We start from the raw sequence: 25,125 nt of genomic DNA on the forward strand, positions 1-25,125 counted from the left end.
GCTCCTATAAGTGATCAATCTGGGTTTATTTCCACAGTAGAAACTCTCTCTAACCTCTAAATTCACAGTAATAATTCTGAACATGTGTAGTTAGCCTCATGTATATGAAAACAAGTATTATGCACACATCTGGATAAAAACAGTGTATTACGATTAATGTAGCCTACGTAAACAGAGAAAATAAACATCTTCAGAAGATAAGCAGAATATAGCCTACTAAAAACATAGCTTTTCACTGAATGAATATTACAAGTTTTTTTTAATGTATGATAGTGCATTTGTTTTTACATTTAATGGTTCTAACTCTACATTATACAGACATATAAACATCTGTAACTAGTCCCAAGTTTGTACAAACCAGTGCACACACATCTGGATAATATAGACCTACTTGTACCTACATAGACAGAATAAAGTAGGCTAACCCTCCCCACAGCCTCCTCCCACCACCCCCGGAAAAAAAGAGAAATGCATGATGTCAGTGTCCTACATGTGTTTGAAAATTAAATACAACCAACACACATAAAAAAAATACATACAGGCCCTTTAAAAAAGAAAAAGAAAGGAAGAAGCAACATTTATGTCCCGTGCTTTCGTTTGTTTCTACTTTTTTACATAACTTGGGTGTTAAAAAAAAAAAAAAAACTTGTGTGTGTGCGCGCGCGCCTTTGTGTCACATTACGTCATCAGTCCTCCTCCCCTTGTGTGCGTGCGTGCAGCTCTGACGTCAGCTTGTAGTCCTCCTGTCCCCCTCGGCAGCAGGCAGCTAAAGTAGCTGGCTAACTGGCCCCCACCGCTGGATAAACCACCGCCGTCGTCTGAAAGGAGTCCATCTTCTGGCGAGGTAACACCAAACATCAGCTTTTACTTACTTTTATTTTATTTTAATTTATTTTTTTAACACCACGGAGCTAAAAATTAAACAACACGAGCTAAGCATCTGAACAGTTAGCTGCTGTTAGCTAGCTTTCGTACTAGTCAACTGTGTATGTGTGTGTGTGAAACATCAGTTTAAGAAAATGTATTTCAAGAGCCAACACCCCCCGTTAATGTGCTGATAAAGTCGGTAGCATCTGTGTAGCTCGTCGGGAAAACAGTTCAGTTCAGTGGAGCTGCTTTGACTCTGCAACAAATGGGTTTTGTTGATCATGAGTCGGGGATGGAAACATTTACTGTGCCATTACTCAGAGCCAGTGTGTGTGTGTGTGTGACATGCCTCACAGTGTGAGACAGTGTTTGTTTTAATGGCTTCCGTAATGAAACTAATGAAAGTTGTGTTGTGTTTTGTTGTAGATCATGGCAGATTTCTCGGTAAGTCTCTCATTTTCTGGTGTTTACAAGTATTAAGAATGATTTAAAAAGAGATTTAACCAAGAGTTACTCTCACTTTCTCTTTTGCTTCAGCTGACAGATGCTTTAGGAGATGACAGCCCGAGCCAGGCGAAGAAAATGGGCAACACTAACCCGTCTGCCCCGGCCAGCAACCCCCCACCTGCTTCGAACCCCGGATGGCCCGGTTCTGCCCCTGGAGCCCCCACCCAGCCGTCTGCCCCGGGCGACTACAGCGGTGGGTCGTCAGGCCCTGGAGCGCCAGGGCAGTTCCCGTTTCATTCTGGCCCCGGAGCACCAGGACAATACCCAGGACCTCCATCAGCACCCGGGGGGTTCCCGCCCGGTCCTGGGATCCCTGGACAGTACCCTGCACCGGGGGCTCCGGGGCAGTTCCCTTCCGGCCCCGGCGCCCCCGGCCAGTTCCCGGGGCATTATCCACCTGAAGGAGCTCCGGGGCAGCTACCGGGAGGCCCTGTTCCTTACCCAACCGGACCATTCGCCTCTGGCCCCGGAGCGCCCTCTGGGCCTTATCCAAACGTGCCTTTCCCCGGTGGTCAGCCAGGAGGAAACGGCATGTACGGACCGGGCGGCCCGGGCGGATTCCCCCCTCCAGCTGGTCCCGGCGCCTTCCCTGCATTCCCTGCTGGAGGCTTCCCCCCGTTACCCACTGGGTCATGGGGACCACCTGCAGGCGGCGGCTTCCCTCCTGCCCCCGGCCCCTTTGGCCCTGGCCCGGGGCCTATGGGTCCATATGGCGGGCCTACTGCTCCAGGTGGCATGGTGAGTATCAGCACTGTGTGTGAATGTAATTATATTGCTTGCTTGCTGCATTTCTTTACTTGTGTTTTTGCTCTGGTGTGTGGTGGAGCATCTATTTTGGTGTGGCAGTCTCTTGGGTTCAGGGTGGGAAGTTACAGCCAGATACTAGTTAAATGTTGTTAATCCTTCCTTTGTGGGTGGTAAATACATCTACACTTCTAGCCAACTCGGCTCTCTTCTGGCACAAGGTCTCCTCTATGATGCTCAGTGAGACTTATTTGGTGTTTGCCTACTACTGCAGCTGGTGGAAAAGGAGTTTTTTTGGCTGTGGTTGGATTATTTATTTATTTTTCTGTCTTTGGCTCTGCTGAGGTGCAAAGCAAAACATAACTCAGAATTATCAAATATACAAAAGTCGTTATCAAAAAATGTATTTTTGTCTTTCAGCCCAGATATAATCCACCATATTTTTGAAAGCAATGAACTCAACTTTTCAGTCGGACAAGGACGTCACCTCCAGAATCACCATATGGTTTGATTAGTGCCAAAGACTGGATATGCTTTTATATATATCTATCTATCTACACACGCAGTATACAGTTATTGTTTTCATCAAGTGCAATATAATTTGGGATTACACTTTTACACAAAGCTCATGTTTAATGTGTTAAGTCACACACTATCTGCTGAAATCACAGTCTGTATGTTTATCACTCTTTGCACATTGACTTGTCGTTTTTGTAGTTGATGATGATTAAAAGGTGTTTTTTTGTTTTCTGTCAATTTGCTTTGAAGTCACTTTGTAAAGCTGATGCCTTAATGTTATAAAAAAAAATGTTGAAAACAGATTTTTACTTCATTGTCTTAACTAATCATTGTGAATTGCATAAGAGTGGAAAGAGGTGGTGAGTCACTGGGGTGTTGCTATAGGAATGTGGGCAGGGTCAAAGCGCTGAATAATGTTTAACTAAAATTTCCTTCTTTATTTTAATGACATTGAACACTTTGCTGTATTTGACCATTCTCAGACTATTTATAGTTAATACATAATTTATATATTGGTGAATAAATGTGAACCTTTCTCCAGTTGTCCACAGGGATATAACCAGCAGGGGTAACACTATTTGTAATTTCTGTATTTTGTTTAATTAACACATAAATACAAAAGCAGAAATTAACTTCATTTCAAAATAAAAGTAACGTGATGATTGAAAATTTAAATATTTCTTGCAGATGGTGCCGTACGACCTCCCACTTCATGCTGGAATTATGCCACAACTTTTGATCACAATAGACGCGGAGCCTTTACCTGGTGCAGACAGGTATGGACCAGAGTCTGCCTCCATTTCTGCTGTCAGGGATGCTCTCTGTTTGAGGAGGAAACATATTTGAATGACTGATAATAACCCTGCACCCACACTAATCTCCCAGATCAATGTTGTCATCTGACTCCTGATTCATATAGTTAGTGTCACCACTTCCTTCCTCCTTTAACATGGGGTAATTAACAGTGGAAAAGGCGTTTGGGCTGCGAAATGAAAACATGTTTTTCCTTCCTCTTGCAATGGTTGTATTTTAGAATAAAAAAAAAAAATCTCTTTTCTTGCAGGTTCAATGTTGACTTCATCAAAGGTGAAGATGTCATCTTTCACTTCAATCCCCGGTTTCATGAGCAAACTATTGTCAGAAACTCTAAGTTTGCTGAATGCTGGGGACCAGAGGAGCGTGAAGGAGGCTTCCCGTTTGTCCCGGGACAACGCTTCGAGGTAAGGTGTTGCATACCTTGATAATGTTATACACAATTAAAGGGATAGTTCAACATTTTGGCAAGTAATCCCTATAGTCTTTGGAGTTGGTTTGTTACCTTTAATTGTCGGTGCAAGCTATATTTTGAACGCCATAGCAGAGCCGCGAGCTGCTCAGAGCTACGCTATGGAGGCTCATGGAATTTCTTGGTTTCCCTCATCAAACTCACTGAGTTGTTTACGAGGTAAATTCATGGAGACCGCTGATGCGTGTTCCCGTGTGGGGCAGTTTGTCGGCAAGTAGTCTCTGCATTTAAAACCAACTCTGTCTCGTTACGTCATTATCTCATAGCGTGGTGCATGTGCAGGTCACAACTTGTCCACGAGAGCGTTTTGGAGTTGTTGGATTGTGTATTTGATGAGTTTGATGACCAAGAAACCAAGAAATTCCATTAGCCTCCGTAGCGTAGCTCTGAGCGGCTCACGGCTCTGCTCCGCTGTTCTAAAAATAGCTTGCACCGACAATTAAGAGGTAACAAACCTACTTCTTAAACTATAAGGATTATGGCAATGGGCAAACATGTTGAACTATCCCTTTAAGCCTCTCTGATATACACATTTATGAAACTAGTTACACCTTTTGTCATTCTTATTACAACATTGACTTCAGCAAACTGGTATTTCCACCATGGCTCTGCTCAAATGTCAAATGAGTGAGAATAGGTGGAAACTCCTGTGTGAGGTTGGGAGACCTTTAACATCAGACAAATGGCCAATTCAGGCAAAAGGTGGACAGCAGCAGGTGGACCTTTGTTCCAAGTTTGTCAGTCGATCTGATAGTAGGTGCTAATTTGCTCAGTTGGTTATGGAAAGAAGGGAGTGAGCGAGTCGTCTGTTTTACATAAGATACTGAACATGGGTGAAACCTGCAATATTAGACTCATTAGTCATGGATGTACACAGTGACCTCACTGTGCACACAACACCTGAGTCCACAGCTGTTAAAGTCTTTACAAGACCAGAATTCATCCAGTGACTTTGCATTTTTTTTAAAAGAAAAGAAAAAACATTATTTACTTTTGCAGTTTGTATTGACCTCATACAAAGATTAAGCTCTGCAGTCATTTTAATTGCAAATATTACCAGTACAACAGGTTAACAAGTAAACTTTTGCAGAGACAATTCAAAGTATGACAGTAACCTGTGTTCGCCATATTTGATCTGGGTCACAGTGGTGATGCAGCGCGACATATTTTGAGCTCACTTTCATTTTGAGCTCACTTTCATTTTGTAAATCAGGTTAGAAATGACAGACAACAATCTTTTCAAGGTCACACTGGTGTGAGTTTTAGGCTTAGAGGAAGGTTGTTTTATGGTACAACTGCAGAATAAAGTGCAAGAATTAAGCTTCTATATGTAGCAGCTATAGGTAGAACGTAGAAGTCTATTTTACCTCATTCATATCAGTGTGTAAGATTGATTAACACAGGATAAGGAAGATATTTTTGCATATTTTTCCCTACAGTGTTCTGTCATTCAGGGCTGCAAGTGAGGGTTATTTTTATAGAATAATAATTACACAATAATGAATTCTCTATTATTAGTTTTAGGCAACATTTTCATTGTGTTTGTTTTGTTCAAATAGCACTCCCAACATGAAAGGCATTCAGTTTACTGTCATTAAGACAAATAAAAGCAGCAAATATTTACATTTAAGAAGCTGGATGACTATTTTATGGGCAGTTGGCCTTAAAAAAAAAAGAAGAAAAAAAAAAAGGACTCATGAGCAGTCAATCAACTTACAGTTTCAGCTTGAGTTGAGTTTCCCACAGTTACCTGCCGTGTACTGACAGGTTTTGTGCTGTTCTGTTCTCCCTGCAGCTGAAGATCCTGGTGGAGGAGGACATGTTTAAAGTGGCAGTGGACGGCACTCACCTGCTGGAGTACGAGCACAGAGTCGGCGGGCTGGAGGACGTCACCCTTCTGCGAATCTGCGGAGACATCACCCTCTACAACGCGGCCCCGAGCATGATCTGAACCTCAGAGCTACTAAAACCGCACACGCTGCACAGGAGACATAGGTCCAATGTAACCACTGTATTTCTGTATTTGAAATCTCTTCAAGTACTTTGATGCATTTGATGGAATTTGCGAGGCACAATAGTCAGCACAGTGCAGTCTTTGCTCTCCTGGCAGATTAACCCAGGTTCTGCACATTATAATCCTCCATTTCTTTTTTACAGGATGACTTCTCATTTTTTTAGCCACTCACAATCCGATATATCTTATGACATAACAGCTTAGTATTCAACCAGGTGAAGTGCATTTAATAGAGATATTTTAAGGAAATACTAATTTATTCCTAATGAAAAGATTGTAGGCCAAGTGGAAAAAGTGTGACATGCCCCAAACATTTCATATATTTTCCACTAGTATGCTGTATTTTGTTTACAGTATGTACTTGTATGCTTATTATTTTTGTCCTTTATATCAAAGCCTTGACAAGCCTTTGTAATGCATGAGAGTGTGATGATGCTGAAAATCAACGTGGTCTTCTTTCCGCAGTTGTATATCAGTGCTGGCCAACATAGAGTAGGCTAATCATGAAATTTCTTCAAAATTAATTTAAATACAGACTCTGATCTCCTCCTTCGCTCAGTATTTATCCTCCTGAGCTCTCGGATGGGATGGTCGTGTAATGTTTTACAGTTTATGATTTCATGTCGAAGTCAAAAAAACTGAGAAAAACCTAAGGCTCAAATTAAAAATGTAGAAAATGGGAGAAACGGGCTCTCTGATTTGTTGCCAAAGATCACAATGGTAAAGTATTTTGAGATTGTTTGCTTATAAATAAAGGGGCAACAAATACAAATGCTGACTGATATTGCTGTTTTATTCAGAATAATGTGCACTTTTCATGAGCTACCTGCCTGCACATGTAATAAATGTTAGTTTCCCTGTGGGGATTTCTTTATTTTGCCTAAACATGGAGGAAGCTAATCCTGTTAGCAGTCAAAACAGAGGGTTTCTAGTGTGTAGCCCCATCTAATGGACATATTACACAAATAAAGTGTGCATCCTGGATCACACTCCCTGTTATACTGGGACACCGAGTGTGACACCGAGTTTACGCATAAGAGTCCCAAAAAAACAACAACACCCAGTGATAGTGGCACTTCTGTGGACAGAAGAGACAGAAAGGCTGTGTTGATAAGAGAGGTCAGAGGAGAACGACCGGCCTGGTTGGAGCTGATAGAAAATACTACAGGAGTGTTTTCTTGGCACACTCTGTGCACCCTGACTACCGATCAATCATGGGTTGAATACCACAGCCTGTCAGGGTGTTATTGCTGACCATGTGTATCCATTTATGGCCACAATTTACCAATCTCCTCGCAGCCATAAAATCATCTTGGACTGGTTTCATGACATGAACACACCGGGAGTTCAGTGTCCTCACTCACAAGATTTAATCCTAATATAAGACATAAGACTGTTTATGTATTCTACGCATGGGAAATTTGGTCATTACAGTAACATTGTAGCATACACGTGAAAAAATGTAGAATAATATGCAAATATAGAAATGTAAATCAATATAAAAGAGAGAGAGAGAGAGATTCTGTACAATTATCTGCCAAATTATTTCAAGAGTATATACAGGTATTTACAAGAACAGAATAAAAATGATATACACAGTGTTGGAAGTTGTAAGGCAATAAGAAGCTATTGCACAGATTGGCGGGGGGGCTATATACAGGTATTTACAAGAACAGAATAAAAATGATATACACAGTGTTGGAAGTTGTAAGGCAATAAGAAGCTATTGCACAGATTGGCGGGGGGGGCTAAATAGACCTAATATAAATAAATTTACTTTTTTTTGTTCACGAACACACTTAAATTCAGTGTCGTCACTCACAAGATTTAATCCTAACATAAGACATAAGACTGTTTGGGAAATTTGGTCGTTACAGTAGCATTGTAGCATACAAGTAGAAAAATATTCAGATATAGAAATATAAAACGATAAAAAACAAAGAGAGATAGATACATTCTGTACAGTTATGTGCCAAATGATTTGCAGAGTTTATATACAGTAGTTATTTACAAGAACAGAATAAAAATGATATACACTACTTGTAAGGCAGAAAGAAACTATTGCACAGATGGGGTAAAGTTGTTTAATTATTAAATATAATGACTTATTTTTTAGTGGAAACAGTAGGGATAGTAACATTACATTTCATTATGTGGGGCGCCTTACTATTCATAGAGTTAATCCTCTGTCTGTGCTTTCTGATGTGTAATTCAAAGGTCAGCCTGCAGTTCCGCCTCTGGCCATCAGGGGGCAGCACAACCACAAACCACCACCCATAGACCGACCGACCGACTGACTGCGCCGAAGGAAGCAAATCGAAACTCCTCAATGAGTTCACCTTCAGATAAATAGTTTGTTGCCCCCTTTCTGTCTCTCTCTCTCTGCCTTTTCCCCCCCTCATCCTTCCAGCACTTATATATTTTTTAATTGCTGTGCCGTGTGGACAAGATGAACGGCTCTCTGCAGCACTCCTCGTCTAGCGCGGTGGACATTAACCTGAAGCGAGGACCGGCAGGTAAGAGACAAGACAGACCCAGCAGACGTAACGTTGGTAGTTGACGGGCTGTTAGCATCGAGCTAAGCTACGTAGCAGTAAAAAAAAAAAGCAAGTGTGTATCGCAGAGCTAAAGGCTAATTTGCGAATCAAAACTGAGCAAAACACCGCCCTAGCCGCTGCTGTCGTGGATTGCACTAGAAGGAAACCAGTGTCGTCGCATCTGGTTGAGCTTTGACGACTTTATTTAAGCTAAAGCTAAAAAGAAACATTGATTTATTATGCACTTAAATCTTTTAAAAGTGGACGGGGCCCGACTGACTGACTTACTGTGACAGTTTTGTTTCATTGAAGCCCAGTGTTACAGCTGGACAGTTCAGGGGGTTTATTAAGCTGAAAGAGAGAGAGTAATGTTTGGTTTACACTTGGGATTTGTTATGTAACATTCAATGAACTGGCCTCTTCTCTTTTTGGTGGCAGCAGCACAGTGTTGGAGGGATTTCTCTTGAACTTTGATCAATTGAGATAAATGGCATGATTGGATCAGCAACTTCTGCCCCTGACAAACAATGACACATATATAGATATAACCTATTGCATTTTTACTTTAAAAGCCACATCATGTCTTTCACTTTCTTTCTTTTCTTACTTTTCTTTCAGGCTTGGGCTTCAATATAGTTGGGGGCGTGGACCAGCAGTTCGTGGTGAACGACAGTGGCATATACGTGTCCAAGATTAAAGAAGATGGAGCTGCAGGGTTGGATGGACGACTGCAAGAGGGTGACAAGATCCTGGCGGTAATAAATGTTGATTATTATCCAGAAGGTTGGAGGTAGGAGGATGTGCAGCAGCCAGGATCATATTTGCACATTTTCCAGGTTGAAAGCACATTAAAGTGTTTCAGATTCAGGTTAAAGTTACTTTATTCATCCTGTTAGGCAGATGTGGTTTGCAGATGTAGAGTAAAGTAAAAAAAAAAAAAAAAAAAAAGCACAGAAAATAATGAGGCATCCACCCACTGACACAGTCTCAGACACCATTAAGGATTAAACATGACAATAAAAAGATAACATGATCAAATATATTAATCAAAAATGTTATTTAAGTGTTAAATAACAATAAAACATCCAAACTACATAACCAAACCCCGAAATAAAACAGTCTAATAGATAATAGTTATTACAGGCAAAAATATCTTGTGCAAATCTTAAAGTTTTACAGCCTGTTTTTCAGTGTAATGGCAGCTGGAATAAACCTATTTTATAGTGCTTTGTTTTTACACCTTAGGACTGAAATACATATTTGCATACCTGCTCTGACTGAGGTCTGGTTCAGGTGTGGCTCACCGATCGGCTTACTGGACCAATTCAAAACTATCTTACCTAACAGAGACACATTATCTGTCCACTGATTGAATCATGGGCGTAAAATGTGAATGCTGTCGCCTGTATTTATTTATATGCATCTATAACAATCCAGTGATAAGAGATTATGATGAACTTGGTCATAGCGATTTCCATGTATGTTTTTGTTTGCTGCATTATTAGAATACACCTCTCCTTGGCTTGTAATCGCTTTTGCAAATGTTTGGTAGAGACAATATACTGTATTATAGATCATTTTACAGTGCATCGTTTATTGCCTTTGCTGCCTTTCAATAGAAAAACAAGCAGCCTTGAGTTATTCCTGTGGCACTGCTCTGACACTGCATACAGCCTCCTGAAAGCAGCCTTTATGTAGCATGAGAGGCAAAACCCTGGGGTTAAAAAGGTCAGCAATACAGCCTGGTTCCCACAAGTTAGATATTGCTTCAAGCATATGGTAATACTTGAGGCTAAGATCAGGATGCCAACGATTTTGTCAAAACCAGCTTTTGGCAGCAGGATAGTGCTGTTAGATTTTCAGTAAATAAAATCTAAACTGTTTGGAAGAAATTAAAATGATTTTGAAAACTCCCAGTGGAAAATACAAGCCAAGTGTTTAATTTGTTTTTGTCTCATGTGGGTTGTACACCTCAGATCAATGGAGTCGAGCTGGAGAATAAGACACACAAAGCTGCCGTGGAGCTGTTCAGGACAGCGGGGGAGGACGTGAAGCTCCGTGTGATGAAAAAGGTAGGAGGCATGAAACTTTACCTAGGACTAAATGTTTCTTAAAATGTGTTATAGTGCCTTATAGATCATTCCTGTCACAAAGAGAGACAGTAAAGTCCGTCAGGGTGTTCATGTCTCTTGTCCTGATGGTTTTACAAGCTACTACTAGCAGGACAAAAAACTAATTCACACCGTGGTGGTCCAAACTGGTATAGAAATACTGATCTCTAATAATAATAATAAAAACTTTATTTATATAGCATCTTTAAAAACACAAGTTTACAAAGTGCTTCACAAAACAATATAGAAGAGACAAGTCACAAATGTCATAAAATACAATACAAGAACCCAACAAGAAACTGAGACCAGGAGGACTCAAAATAAAATGCAGGATGCAGTTAAAGATAAATAAAAAGGGGGTATACATGGTAAAAACAAATAAAATGAGCTAAAATAATAAGAAAAGATGGCATAAAAGAGTTAAAACCGAAGAAAGTGTAAAGTAAAACAAAGAGCATCTGAGTAAAACTGAGATAAAATAGATCATAAGATGACATCACATAAAAGCAAGTCTGTAAAAGTAGGTTTAAGATCACTGACCAGTTTTGTTAATAGATGATGGACTCGACAATTGCTCCCTAATCAAAGTTATTTTCCCGATGACGGTTTCTGTTTCACTCTATTTTATTAATGTACTCAGTTATTTTTATTGGGAGAACAGTGAGACAATGATCAACTAAAGATGAGAAACAGATAACACACAACCTTATATTTAATGTGACTTTATCCGCCTTTATTGCAGGTATTTTCTTTATCAGTGAACTATGTCCTGCTGCTAAAGATTACAGGTTAAAATCGGGACAACATCTAGTTCCACTTTCTGTGATTTCACGGTGCCACAGCGACATACTCAGAACAAAGAGGTGGAGGTTTGCCACTTCTCTGCAACAAAGCCGCCAGCGTCTAGTAAAAAAACGTAAAAACATGGGCGGATAAAGCTACTGTTGTTGTTTCATATTGTTTTAATGCTGCTGGTGTTGTGCTTTGTTTGGGTACAGTAGTGTTTTGCCAGCAGGTTGAACCCAGTTCTCCTTCACAGGCACATTTTGTCTTGGCTTCGTTTCTCCTCGTCTACTTTTGGTTTGGTTGAAATTAGCAGAGTGACTGAAAGAGTTTTGGCAGCAGGTTCAGAGAGTACCGCCATTTATGGGCAGAAATCTCACCCGCTGTTGCTGCTCATGAGGCTTGGATTTCACTCTTAAAGCCATGCCCGTGGTTTTGGCTTTGCTTTAGACATTAATTACTGAACATACTTTTTTTATTCCAGCTGTCTGTTTCCCAAGGCATCGCATATGTTTTTATAGTAAACAGTTTTCTTAACTTTATTATAGGCGGAGAGCAGAATCTGATCATTTTTCCATGGCTTTTACCGTATGTTCATCTTTCTTTTTCCAAAAATGAATTCTGTGAAATCCACATTATCGTGGTTCTTAATGCTTATGAACCATTACAATCAGTAGGCTTAACAACAAGTGGATTCATAATCTGTTTCAGTTTGAAAAATTATAACAAAACAAAAGAAGAGGCCTGAGTTTTGTAAGCAAAAACATAAATATTTGCTGTTGCCAACTTCTCAAATCTCAACAATATGATGTTTTCTTTCCCACACGTGATAATAATAAACTGAATGTCTTTGGATTTTCAACAGTTTAAAGATGTCATGTTGGTCTGTGGCGCTCTCCAGCAGACAATACTTTATCACAAGAACTTGATTTCTTAATCAAATAAATAAACTTAATTAATAATAATGAAAATAATAATCAGTTGCAGCTCTGACTGGAGGTTTAATCCACATTTGAACAGAATAACAACTGGTGCACTTCTGTGTAAGTATCACCTCGAGTGCAGCTTTAATGTAAATTCTTATTTTCATATCTGTGTTTTGCAGTCGGCAGCTCACATGAACGGACCCTCACCCTCACCATCAGACTCTTCGGGGTTTTCTCTGGGATTGCTGGCTGCTGTTGCGGGGGTTGCCATCATCTTTTCGATTTTTTACATGCGGCACAGCGGGAAACACTTTTAACCAAGCAGCGACGACTGTATGTTATTATTTTTTAAGATCAAACACTTTGCTAAAGGCCAAAGAAGTGAACGAGGGAACAAACTCTAAACCGTATAGAGCTTATTTTATTTGATTAGTAGGTGTTGGTGTCACCGATGAGTTTCTCCATCTTCATGTTTGTTATGTGATTAATGGTAGCTTCTTGACACCCTTCCTATGCAAAGGGACGCGCTCTTACCACAGAGACGACTTCTAATAGATAACGCTGTGAGGGTAAGGACGTACACACAACATTTCTGCTGCTGGGCTGTGCTCAGGCAGAAACAAACACTTGTTTGCAGAAAAAAAAAAAAAACTATTCAAACCTTGGGTCAAGTCAGACTGACTCAAGCTTCAGGATCCATTCACAAACTGAAAGACAGTGTTGTGTTCGGTCTGAACCCCCATCGCTGAATGGCAGCTCTGTTTGACGGGGCGACGTGAGAAGAACCCATTCCTGTTTTGTCAGTTTGTCTGTATTAAAAGTTCACAGCACTGGGTTTTGATTTTCATTTTGCTCTGCTGCACAGAATCATGGGAGGAGCAGCATCCTGCTGTGTGCTGCTTAGATTGAGCTGTGGTGTTGAAAGACCCTGCAGTTCATCTGATAACTTGTGTCCAGTAATGGATTTCTTGAGTGCCTTTTCTTTTTTTGCTGTATATTACAAATTGTCGGTTCTTGTTGCTCCCTCTCGTTGACCAAAATGAAAATCAACCCATTATGCCCATTGATAGCATTAAATTAATGGATATGCCTGGCTTTTTTCTCTTATTTTTCTTATTGTCAACAAATCCTGAAAGTAGCTTCACACTAACAGTGTTTTATTCCATTTGCTAACATTGTCTGACTTCCTCTGCCACAAACTCATTTGTTTTAACATGTGAATACAGTGAATAACAGGTCACAGATAGTTTCATTTTCAAAAACAATTCATTAATTCTCTAAAACACCATATGGCACAGTAGGTTTTAGCAAACGTTACAAATAGTGCATTCACTGGGGACTATTTTTAGCTGCGGATTAACACATATTCAGTATACGAACTTAGTATTTCAAGTATTGTGCCCTTGTTTATCCTCATGAATGATCCAGTGTCTCATTTTGAAAAGTTGACAGTGGAGCTCTATGAGACAGAGGAACGAGATAAATCAGGAAATATATTGATTATTGTCGGGATTTGTTGACAGAAAGAAAAATGTAGATCATAACCAGACTTATCCTTTTAGTCTCACCAAGTAGTTTCGCTTTGAAGAGTTTATATTATAAAGCTTCACATGTTCACTCAGGGTGAACCATTAAATATGTATATAATGAGTTGAAAGCCCACTCCCATATGTCCGTTCACAGCTGATGACTCTGAGAGATGCTGTCATGTTTCCAAAAAATGTTCTCGTAATCTTTCCACGCCAGTAGTGCTTCACATCGCACCTCCCGCCGATTGATTCTTTCTGTGGGGTGAAAATGAAAATTGAAAGTGTGTTGTCGGGGAAAGGAGAGTAGAGGAGTTCTTTTGTGTGGAGGACCAACAACGATGCAGCTCGAACCAATTCAGTTTAAAGGGGAGTTTTCATAAGAGCTTTGTTGCTTTCAGTGACCTTAAATGTTTTTTGTTTTTTTTCCTCTCTTTTTTTTTTGTTTTTGCACTAGCCACAATCATGGAAGTCCTCCAGTAAACGGCCATAGAGCAGATGAATTGTGTGAATTGTGTGTGCTCGGGTGTATTTTGTCCACATTTGTCAGCGTGCAGTGCATCTGTCATGTAAATGTCTCTGACTGTATGTGGCTCCTGTTATCTGTAAATACATGTCATGTCGCTCTGCTGATTGGGACTGTGAATATGTGCAGTAAACCAGACGAGTAGATCAGAAGCACTACTAAATTATGCAAATACTGTGTGTTTGACATCTAAGCACCCATTAAAATTCATGTTGAATTCACCTGCATTTCTTCTTCATTTTTAATAATAATTTAATAAAAAATAAAGATGTTTTTTTTTAGTGTTAAACAGTTATAAATGTTGAACTTTGACTGCAGAAGCTCATCACCAAACGTCTATTAACACTCACTAACCATTAGTACATGTGTATCATGATCGAAGTATTGTTTATCATTGAGTTATACTTCTTAAAGTAAAATCTGACATATCCTAAATAACTGTTTGTAAGTGATATAATACTTGACTTATAAATGCAATTGATATTTGCGTAATGGACAAAAGCTGTCAAGTTAGCAGAGGTATAAGGTAGGCTACAATACCGGATGCAGGCAGTTCAATTTCAAAATTAAAGTGGACACTTTTATTTTGAAACCGGTAGCTATTTGACTACCGGTAAATAAGATAAAGTATATAAAAACTTTTTTTTTTCAGAAACAGTAAATTATTACCTTGTGTCTAATGCAGTTTAATGATGAAACATTAAACTGCATGATGAAACAAACCATGAAACCTGTTGTGTTGTTGCATGTTATATCAGATTTTGATCAAGTCTTGCAACATTTTCAGTAAAAAAAACAAAAACAAACAAACAAACAAACAAAAAAACACTTTTAAAAACTAAATAATCTATCTTGATACCAGTAGACCTAAATTAAGAAAAAAAAATGTGATAAACAGGTGTCTCGTGCACCACGCGCTGGTGAAACTGGAGCAGTTTTCAGTGTTTTAACGTGGAGCTGCTGGACAGAAATAGTAAAGTGGTGTCTTTTATAACAATAATATGTGCTCCGGTCCTACACCCACCACCACCACCACCAGCAGCAGCAGCAGCAGCAGCAGCAGCTCCGTCTCCCATCAGCTGTTGGAGGATGTTGCCTCGGAGGCAGCTATGATGTAATCAAGCGCATCAGCCGCGTCCAGAGAGAGAGAGAGAGACTAGAGCCGGACTGAGCCCAGCATCAGCTCGATAACACGGAGTGGGGACCTTTTTTTGTTGCTAAATTCATCTTTAACATTAAACCTTTAATCGGTCGGCTTTAGGGAGATTGATCTCTGCTGCTGCTGCTGTTGCTGGAGGAGTCATGTCGCGGAGGTTTGTTCCGACCAGCTTCCCCTCCCCAGGATGCTGCTGGATGCGGGCGAGCAGTAGCAGCGGCACCGGCCGGGGATGCTGCTGCTGCCGCCGCTGGTGAACCGGACCACCACCACCACCCCCACCAACCCCTCACACCTCACCTACCCAACCCAACCCACCCACCATCCCATCAGCTGTAATTAACCGTGGCCATGGCTCAGGAGGACTCTTCTCTCCCCATATAGCTGCTGCTCCAGCTTCCGCGTAAAAATGGCCTCGGCGTCGGTCCGCCCTCGCTGAGCTGCTGCCCCTCTTTCGCCCACGATGACAGGAGGGGAGCCCGCTTCGGATCTTAACACTTGTAGGCCCCTTTTATGCCTCTTCTTCATGGAGCACGTTATCAGCTCTGATCTGATATTTTGTTGAGCTGCTGCTGCTGTTGTTTTCATTGCAAACTAGCTCACACCACCACCTCCACAGCCTGCATCGGTCTAAGATTTCACCGGAGCCACCGGGACATGGGCCGCTGTTGCTGCTGCTGCTGTTGCTGCTGCAGGAATCTGAGCTTCATGCTTTCCTGACCTCACTCTCGATAATGGCTCTGTGACATCTCGCTAAGCTTCACTTGTCCGGGTTTGCTCTTGGGACATTTTTTCCCCCTCTTCTTCTTCTTCTTCTTCCTCCCCTGGCTTGCCGTGCAGAGTTTGTGTCCCATGCAGTAGTTGCAGCCCTGCGGGGAGGTGGGGAATGAAGAGCCTCCATCCGTCCAGCAGAAGCCTGCCCGCAGCTGCTGCCCCAGCCCACGGTGTGGCCCTGTGACTCCAGCGGGGTGTGGAGGTCCTTAAAACAACGTGGAGGGTGGGGACGGTCGCCTTTCCAGCTCAGGTTTAAACCATGGCCAATGAACCTGTCATCCTTAACGTGTATGATATGGTAAGATACTGCACACCTCACCAAACCCACACTGACTGCACCCACTTTGTTTTCATACTCGGATGTAGCCACTAGCCAGGCTATGTCATGGTTTCTTGTTGCTGCCAGAAAACGTGTCACCAACTTGGGAAGTGAATGCACCACTAGAAACGTGAGGCCAACACACACCTGTTTCATTTTGTGCACCCCACAGCAGTATTTTCACGAGCTGGACTCAAATAACCCTATTAAAATAAACTCAAACGTATATCATTTTAATAATTGCACTTACACAATGCACTTCTAACAGGTGACTAATAGTTAAAATAAAAAAATAAAAGCGTTTTCTATGGTATATCATGAAGAGCAGGCACACCCATGTCCAAAGATTTACTGCAACACTAATTGAAGAGGAGACTGGATGGTATGCAGCCTATAGTAGCCTACACTGCACAGTGTGAGTGTGTGTGGCTTTAACTGGTGCTGCAGCAGACATGCATTGTGTCATAAAGACAAGTTGTACTCTCTCCACTACACCACTATTAAGCCGTTTCACTCATTTTGTCTTGTGGGGAAAGTACAATGTAGTGATACTTTCATTTAAAGAACAAGTGCATAAGACGATTCAGGTACATGTTCCAACCTCAGCCTGACTCAACCCTCTGCCCTCTGTCACTGTGCCCTGAGCTCACATGATACAGACACAGACACACACTCACACACGCACGCACGCATCAGGAAAGGACAAGGATCCTCATTCAGACATGTGCCCACTGCCTGGTCTCCACATACTGTACTGCTGAACAAAGTCTTGTGTGAATAATATTTATGCAACATGTTGCTGTAAATGCAAATAATTACACACTTTCTTTTACTGGACACAATTTAATTCAGCAGTCATGAGCAGTACAAGATACCGTTCATATTGTAATTCATTTATTAATGTGTTGGTCAACCATTACAAAGTTCATATAAGAGTTTATTCAAGACCGAAGATGTAGTTACACAAAAAAAAATGTACCTTTCATTTAAGCCAGCAGCTGTATCTTGTCTTGAAAGTGAAGAAAAGGTTTTGCTTTTACACACGATAATGTAAATAGAATAAGCACTTTATATATCCTACAAAACATCATTTGAATCCAGACCTGCACCACTGGCAAGGCAACTAATGAGTGTAATTACATTTAATAGTCATATAGCCAAGAAAAACACTATAAATAGCATCAAAGATTAGGTTTAAGACTTTATACTTAATTACATTTAGTAAATATGGATGATGAGCCAAGATCGATGGGTTGTTTGGCAAAAATGTGAAAAGTCTGGTGTAGATGTGGATGTGCAGCAGTTCTCATTTGAATTTCTTTCCCTTTTTAAGAAAACATGCTCATAATTTTTGTGCTTTTATTATATTTTTGTATATATCTCTGAATCTGAAGAGGATGCGTATTTTGTAAAACACCTTTTCAATTTGTAGGGAGGGTCAGATGTCGTCATATATAACAATGAATTCAGCGATATTGTATTTCCAAATGTGCTTAAAAGTGCAGCACAGTGTGTCATAAATTATGCATAATACTGCTCATTAATGCCAGAAGGGTGGGTGGGGGTTAAAATAATGATAATAAAAGAAAGTACCAATAGAAAGCCATTGGGGATTTTTAATCACTAGAGATCTGCTTCATATTTTGAGAAATTGTAGCCTACAACTCTGAGAGAACACCATGGTGATAATGATTTGCATGTTGGCAAAAATGAGACCGTGATTTTAGTAACACTCACATAAATGTTTAATCACACACTAAAACTGGAGGCCGGGTGCAGGTCTGGACTCTTGGCTCTCTCCTGAAATCTTGAGGACCTCAGTGGGGGCCGAAGGTGACGTCTCAAACAGCTGATTTAATCCCAACGCGGCTCTGCAGTGCCAGGACTTAACAGGTCAGACAGCGGCTGTTGCAAAAGGGAGAAAGTGAGGATGAGGAGCGGCGACACTCTGAGGCAGCCTTAAATACTCTGATGAGAATTAAACACAGGACGAGGCGAGAAGCAACATGATTCATGAGGAGGAGGAGGAGGAGGAGGGAGGGTGGCGACCAGTCGATCATCTTTGATGTGAAATCACTGTGACTGACTGGTGGATGTGTGTGTAGTGGTGCATGCTGTATCTGCATAGGCAGGGGATGGTATACAGTATACTGTAGGGGGAGGCCGCATGGATCGTTGCAGCTGCACTGAGCATGCAACATGATCTCACAAAATAGCAAGAGAGTGAGGGTGCACCCATCAGAAAGGGGTGATTTATCTCCACCGTGACTATGAAAGCTTCACTAATGTTGCCAGGACTGATGCGTTCGGGTGAAGTCGGGTCATTTGTCACAATCTCATTTCACTCGGGTGGAAGGATTTGTCCTTGATTTCTCAGCAATTTCTTTCCAGGAAGGTTTTTCCATTCATTCCTGGTGGAAATGAAAAAAAGCTATAGACCCAGTAGGTTAGAGGTCACTGCAGAAACCTGAGAAGACTCTGTTGACACACAGTAGAGTGGTGGAAATGCTTTTATTGTATCAGTCTGGGCCCCGGAAATGTGTTCTATTATTAATAGAGGACAGCTGGGGCGGCGTGGATAGCTCTTAGCATGTCTCCTCACGGGTGTCCCAGGGCACGGGAGTGTCAGTGGGTGTGGGGTGGGGCGAGCTGTGGTCCTGCCATGAATAATCTCCTGATAGTATAGATTGCAGTGAGGGGCGGCAGTGGCACCGTGGCTCAGAGCACAGAATAAGCTCGGTTTGACGTGCCGGGGTTGTCTAGTGTGTGAATAATTTTCCTCCTGCAGTTCAAAGAAGAAGAAGCCAGAAAAACCAGAGACTGTGATTGAAGTAGATTTGCCCTTGAGATGATGGATCAGTCCTGCGTCTTCCCCTTGTTTTGATTTGTTTTGTTGTTTTTTCTTTGCCTGGTGCATGCTGGGATGCACCTGCTGTTACAATCCTGAAAAGAAGAAACAGATACAGTCAACAAATGAATTATTTGTTGAATAAGAGGGTTTTTTTTTGTTTTTTTTGGTAATTGCAGGTTAACATTTAAAAAAAAGTCTTTATTTAACCAAGAACACCTGCAAAGATGGGCAGTAATAACAAAACAACTTTCAACAATTGTAAATAATTTTACATTTATTGAACATAAGAAACAAAATCAGAGCATCAAAGAGATCAAAATTCAGCAAAATCTGATTAAACATCTTGTTTAATGTCAAATCCGTATACAGATGTGAATGAGAGATTATTTGGGAATGATTCACTTTGATATGGTGTAATTAGCAATATTCAATTTATATCTAAGACACTGTAGTGTAGAATATTACAGTTGTATGTGATGTTTTGATTTCACTGCAGTATGGTGCAGTATTTGTATCGCAGTACAAGTTGTGTTGTAAACACAGAGCCGGGTTAGCTGCTCTTCTTATGTTAACTGGCTGTATTTACCATACAGAAACGGAGAGTGGTATTGATCCTTTCATCTAACTCACAGAGGAAAGAGATCGAATGTGAAACAATTCCCTCAACAGAAAATATAAAAACACTGTCAGTTTAATAGAACAGCAAAGGTGCTGTATAATAATTAGGCTTTAAACACGTGTTTGATTAACTTTCATCGCCGTAAGTAATTGAGATCTACTTCTTCAGCAGTATTGAGTAGCCCCAACAGTCACATCAGCTTTTCTCCGTAGTTTAAACTGTTTTCTGCAGAGCTTCTGCATTTTTTTCTTGCCTGATCCAACACTGTTTTTTTTTCATGATATAATTTGATATTGATTCTAACCCTCCTTTCTCTCCCTCTTTCTCTGCAGTACTGGATAAACGAATACACTTCCAATCTGGGCATTGGAGTCTTCCACTCAGGCATTGAGATTTATGGCAGAGGTGAGACGAAGGAGCTTATTTTACATCTGTGAAGTCCCATCACAGTTTTGTCTGAGCGGAGCGGCTCTAGGGGCCAGACTCAGACTCTCAGAGTGTCACCGTCTGATCCTGAAAATTTCGTGCAAGGCTGCTTTCACAGACTTAGACGAAGTGGGGCTTTAAAAAAATGGATATGGAGTTGTGCTCCTAATAACATGACCCCATTTCTCTGGGTTGAGTCACCGCTGACTCACTGTGTATGTGTGTGTTTGTGGTTTTAAAAAAAAGAAGAGAAGCAGAAACCAGCATGAAACTAGATCACTGGGAATTCCATTATGCCCTTGCAACCAGAAATATTGGGTCTGCGCACCGGGAAAAATGATGGTAGTGAAAATGCAGTCTGTACTCAGGCAGGAAATCACTCCTTTTAATGGATCTTCAGCATAATATCCTGAGCTTGCAGCATATTTTTACATAATGATGCCATGAATTTAATATCCCCTCACTGTCAGGTGAAGAGCTCCAACTATGAAATATCTCAAATTTAATAGCTAAGGCAGCAAAATATGACATGAAATATGTCTAATTTTCATTTATTGAATGTAGCTGCATACAGTCCATCCAGATAAAGAATCTGTGTAACATCGACAGCCTGCACCACAGAGAAGTTGTGATATTTTGAATGTGGATATTATCAGAAGAGTATAGTTGTAAAGGAGGTTTTTGTGAGTCCGTGGGTTTGTAGAAACCACAGACAAAAGAAGAATTCAACCAACTACATTTACTGCTGTGGTCCACTTGTGTTTTATTCCACAAAAGCAAATACAGCGCTTTTGAAACTTTTGCTCATTTACGAATAAAACATTTGAATACTTCCTCCACCATAGAGAAATACGTGAGCATCCAACTGCCATTAAAACATATTAAAAGTATATTAAAGGAGCTATATGTAAGAAATGTGGCAAGTAATCATAAAATCACCCACTATGTCACCAGAGACAAGGAATCATGTTAATTTGAAATACTGATCTGATTGACAACAACAGCCAGAATATTCACATTTTAAAATTTTATTTGCAGCACACAAATCATGTTTATGTTTTGATTTTATGTTTTTGGCCTGTTGCACCACCCACCGCTTGCTCCCAATCACGAAGTCAGTCAGGTTGCCAGTTACCACTGAGCTGCAGCTCCAAGCATTGTGGATTATGTCTGACGTTACTAACATTAAAAGACCGCGCTATGACTCTCAAAAGCAGAAACAAAACCAGGATCTGGAGGTGCGTTTGAAAGATGAAATCGGCTGAAAGAGAAAATTTCCACTCCAACAGGTAGTTCTGGTGGCGTAGAGACTGTGTGAGTGAGTCTCGGGGTACCATGGCCATAAAGCTGGAGCAGGGCAGAGGTTAGCGTGTGACTATCTGGCAACCTCGAAATAGTGGAAATAGTGCACTGCAGTATTTTGAATTAGACTGCAGCAACAGCTTTGGCCACAGTCTTACATAGGAGCTCCTTTAAGTTTCCATCAGTGGTAGAAAGAAATAACAGAAATTCTACAATTAAAATCCTGTTTGTAAACGTATCATTAATAAAAATGTGTTTAAATTCAGAATCTACACAACCAGCAGTTGAAGGTTTTCTACTGAATCTCCTTGTGTTCACCACTGTTTGCCATTGTTCTGCTGTAAATATAGAGCACGGAGACCTGTAATTAGTCAGGCCTAATGATTTAACTGCAGTGTGACTGTGATTAATTACTTGCTTCAGTATAATTGCAGTTGTTTAGTGCTTTTATTTTGACAAGTTTACCTCTGTTTTGTCTCCTTGTCCTCACAGAATTTGCATACGGGGGTCATCCGTACCCTTTCAGTGGTATCTTTGAAATCAACCCAGGCAACGCTGCCGAGCTGGGAGAGACATTCAAATTCAAGTGAGCCGGCTCCAGGTTTTAGCATACAGTGCATTGTGATGTTGTTAATGTTAATGGTGGAGATAAGTGTGCTTCATCTGCCTTTTTTTAAAACAGGGAGGCCATTGTTTTGGGCACCACGGACTTCACAGAAGAGGACATAGATAAAATCATGGAGGAGCTCGGTAAAGAGTTCAAAGGGAACGCCTACCATCTAATGCACAAAAACTGCAACCACTTCTCCTCCTCACTGTCCGAGGTCAGTCTATATATACACAGTATGATACCACACTGAAATACACTGAAAAGGGCATTTCACCAATATCACATGGAGGTTAGTGTAGCTGAGTCTATGGAAACACTTTGATGTTGTGTGTGTTTCAAATAGGATTTCTCTGGCCTGCGTTTCAGCATGACATATTTTGTTCTCTGTAAAATCCTTTTTCGTAATAGACAGGAAAAGTATTTATTTATTCTTTCATTTTTTTTCTCCGTGCCTCTAATACAAGTGTTGTACTTTTGTTTTTTTTACATACAGACATGGTAGTAGTTATGTTTAAGTGTTGATTTATATATTTCTATTATTGTTAACAGTATCTCTCTCAGTAACTTTAACTTTATTTATTTATATAGCACCTTTCATAAATATAAAATGCGACACAAAGTGCTTTACAAGTTAAAAGACCCGACCCCCCCCCCCCCCACACACACACACTCACACAAACGCACAAGTACACGCACCTACTCACTCACTTAGGCATGCACACACAGCCGCAAACATACACTTGGTAAGATATGATATGGCTGTAGTTCAATTGGCAGTAGTTAAATTATTGTTGTCATCTTCTTTTCTTCTTGCTTTTCTATTATATCTTTGTTTTTTTGTTTTTCGCACATTTATTGCCTTCCACCTTCCAGTTTTATTTAACAAAAAATGAAAAAATCCACAAAATAAAAGGCAAGTCAGGGAGGGAGAAGGCCCACATGTCGCCCTATGTCAGCTGGGATTGGCTCCACCACACTGCAACCCTGCATTTATATAAGTAGTGTGTAGACAATGGATGAAAACTATTGACTGTGTTGCCTGGATGATGATGCTGAGGTCTGGATGATTCAGAGCCGGGCAGCAGGTATAAACCATTTAATGTCTCTTAAACCGTCAGCAGAATTTTCAAAAGTCAATATTTTCCCAAACAGGAAGTTGGTATTAAAGTCCAAGAACTAGAGTGATGTGATTCACTTTGTGGGTCTTAGTGAGGACTCTGGGATCAGCAAAGAGCAAAGTGTGTTTAATGTCACTCACATAGCGGTATTCTGCCTTTTTTCCAGCTGCTGTGTGGACGGGAAATCCCCCGCTGGGTGAACAGACTGGCGTACTTCAGCTCCTGCATCCCCTTCTTGCAGAGCTGCCTACCCAAGGAGTGGTTAACCCCGGCCGCCCTGCAGAGCCACATCAGCCTCGGCCTCCACAAGGAGGAGCAGCACGAGTCCAGCGACGAGGACCCTTCGTCCCCGTCGGGCGCTGCAGCCTCCGGCTCCTCCCACAGCTGCCGGCACACGAGGGTGTAAAAAATGCCCGACCCCACACACGCATATATACACATACACAAACACACACACACACACTGACCTCTGGACCTTCCTGCCACCACTGCAAGTGGCTCAAGTGGCATTAGTAGGCTTGAACAACCACTGACCTCATACTGTTTGTCCTCTGAGCAAAGAGGCAGGGAAAGAGGCGTCTCCCTCTCCTGATGAAGGGAGCTGCAGCCAGAGACTTCAGACCGACAGCACAGAGACTCTTCCTGTCCTCTCTCTCTCAACAGACGACAGGATGACAGAGGCAAACCTGAGCGCTGAAGCGTGGCACAGACGTCAACCAACAACCACTTGTAGATCTGAAGTTTGTAGTACGATATTATTAGTCTTTTCCATAAACTTTTGAACCTTTGTCAGCCTTGTTCCCTGCCCTGCCTTCTGAGCTGCTTTTGTAGAATAACTAGATAGACAACACCTGAGACTACTGATAGTGACGTTACCAGGAAAACTGCTAATCTGCTCAATTTCAACAAGTTCTCGTTCAATAACCTCTATGTGGCCTTCAGTTGATATTGTTGACTCTGCTTTCTTTGTGTGGAGCTTTAGTAGTTTACTTTGGCCATCTTAGACGGTTAGCGGGTTAAAGAGGATCGGACTGCTCCCTGAGTTCAAATGTTGCATGTTGAAAGAATCTGACGAAACTAAAATGCGATGCCACTGTTCTGATCATATCAAGTATTTCCTCTCCTTTTGCTTTTATTTTTTTTAATGATCTAAACTGGGACGTGTTTCAAACCATAAACTGGTGGTTATACCTGCCAGTTCACCAACGGTTATAAAACAATCAAGGGCAAATACTGTTCATTTTAAATAGTCGCTGTGCATACAGCTTCAGGCAGCCCAGTCACTATCTGTGAACATCTCAGAGACACCAACACAAAGAAAGTCAAGCTGCTACACCGACTATTATTGACTTTGTGACCCAGTACAATTTTTTGTCTACGCTTTTATATCAAAACGGTATTTATATTATAATGGTGCGATAACTTCCAGGCTAGGAAACGTACATTTACACCCAGAGATCGCTGCTCTGCGGTCTAGTCATTATTTTTCACCATTAAACTGGTAAAGACTGAACTGCCATGAGAAAGAAGAGCAGAAAATTCAGTATTCCCCTTTAAATCACAGTTTTGCCTCAAAGGAATAGTTCAACATTTTGGGGAAATTTG

The 25,125-nt window shown here is 41.0% G+C and overlaps 2 protein-coding genes across 3 annotated transcripts; both read left to right on the forward strand.

Annotated features, from left to right (window-relative positions):
* The first annotated feature begins 716 nt into the window (after positions 1-716).
* On the forward strand, positions 717-6,712 carry lgals3a (lectin, galactoside binding soluble 3a). Of its 2 annotated transcripts, XM_083997560.1 has the most exons (6): positions 717-844; positions 1,294-1,311; positions 1,405-2,112; positions 3,325-3,413; positions 3,701-3,857; positions 5,718-6,712. In XM_083997560.1, the coding sequence occupies exons 2-6, from the start codon at positions 1,297-1,299 to the stop codon at positions 5,871-5,873; spliced, it is 1,125 nt and encodes a 374-aa protein (XP_083853686.1). In that variant the 5' UTR covers positions 717-844; positions 1,294-1,296; the 3' UTR covers positions 5,874-6,712. The 2 variants fall into 2 exon arrangements, with proteins under 2 accessions (XP_083853686.1, XP_083853687.1); XM_083997561.1 differs by lacking the exons at positions 3,325-3,413; positions 3,701-3,857; positions 5,718-6,712 and adding an exon at positions 2,539-3,302.
* A 1,520-nt stretch (positions 6,713-8,232) lies between these two features.
* LOC311005811 (deubiquitinase DESI2-like) lies at positions 8,233-23,926 on the forward strand (the record flags this gene model as incomplete). Its single annotated transcript, XM_083998390.1, has 7 exons — positions 8,233-8,452; positions 9,092-9,228; positions 10,450-10,545; positions 20,397-20,469; positions 22,285-22,378; positions 22,475-22,616; positions 23,687-23,926. Exons 1-7 carry the CDS (start codon positions 8,386-8,388, stop codon positions 23,924-23,926), a joined length of 849 nt encoding a protein of 282 aa, XP_083854516.1. The 5' UTR covers positions 8,233-8,385.
* Positions 23,927-25,125: the final 1,199 nt, after the last annotated feature.

The sequence above is a fragment of the Trachurus trachurus genome (genome assembly GCF_905171665.1).
Source record: "Trachurus trachurus genome assembly, chromosome: 22".
Classification (NCBI taxonomy): Eukaryota; Metazoa; Chordata; class Actinopteri; order Carangiformes; family Carangidae; genus Trachurus; species Trachurus trachurus.

What these genes read in the sequence shown, in the direction of transcription:
- lgals3a (XM_083997560.1), top strand. An exon ending in CCTTTACCTGGTGCAGACAG is followed by an intron (nt 3,414 to 3,700) that starts GTATGGACCAGA and finishes CTTTTCTTGCAG; the next exon opens with GTTCAATGTTGACTTCATCA. An exon ending in TCCCGGGACAACGCTTCGAG is followed by an intron (nt 3,858 to 5,717) that starts GTAAGGTGTTGC and finishes TTCTCCCTGCAG; the next exon opens with CTGAAGATCCTGGTGGAGGA.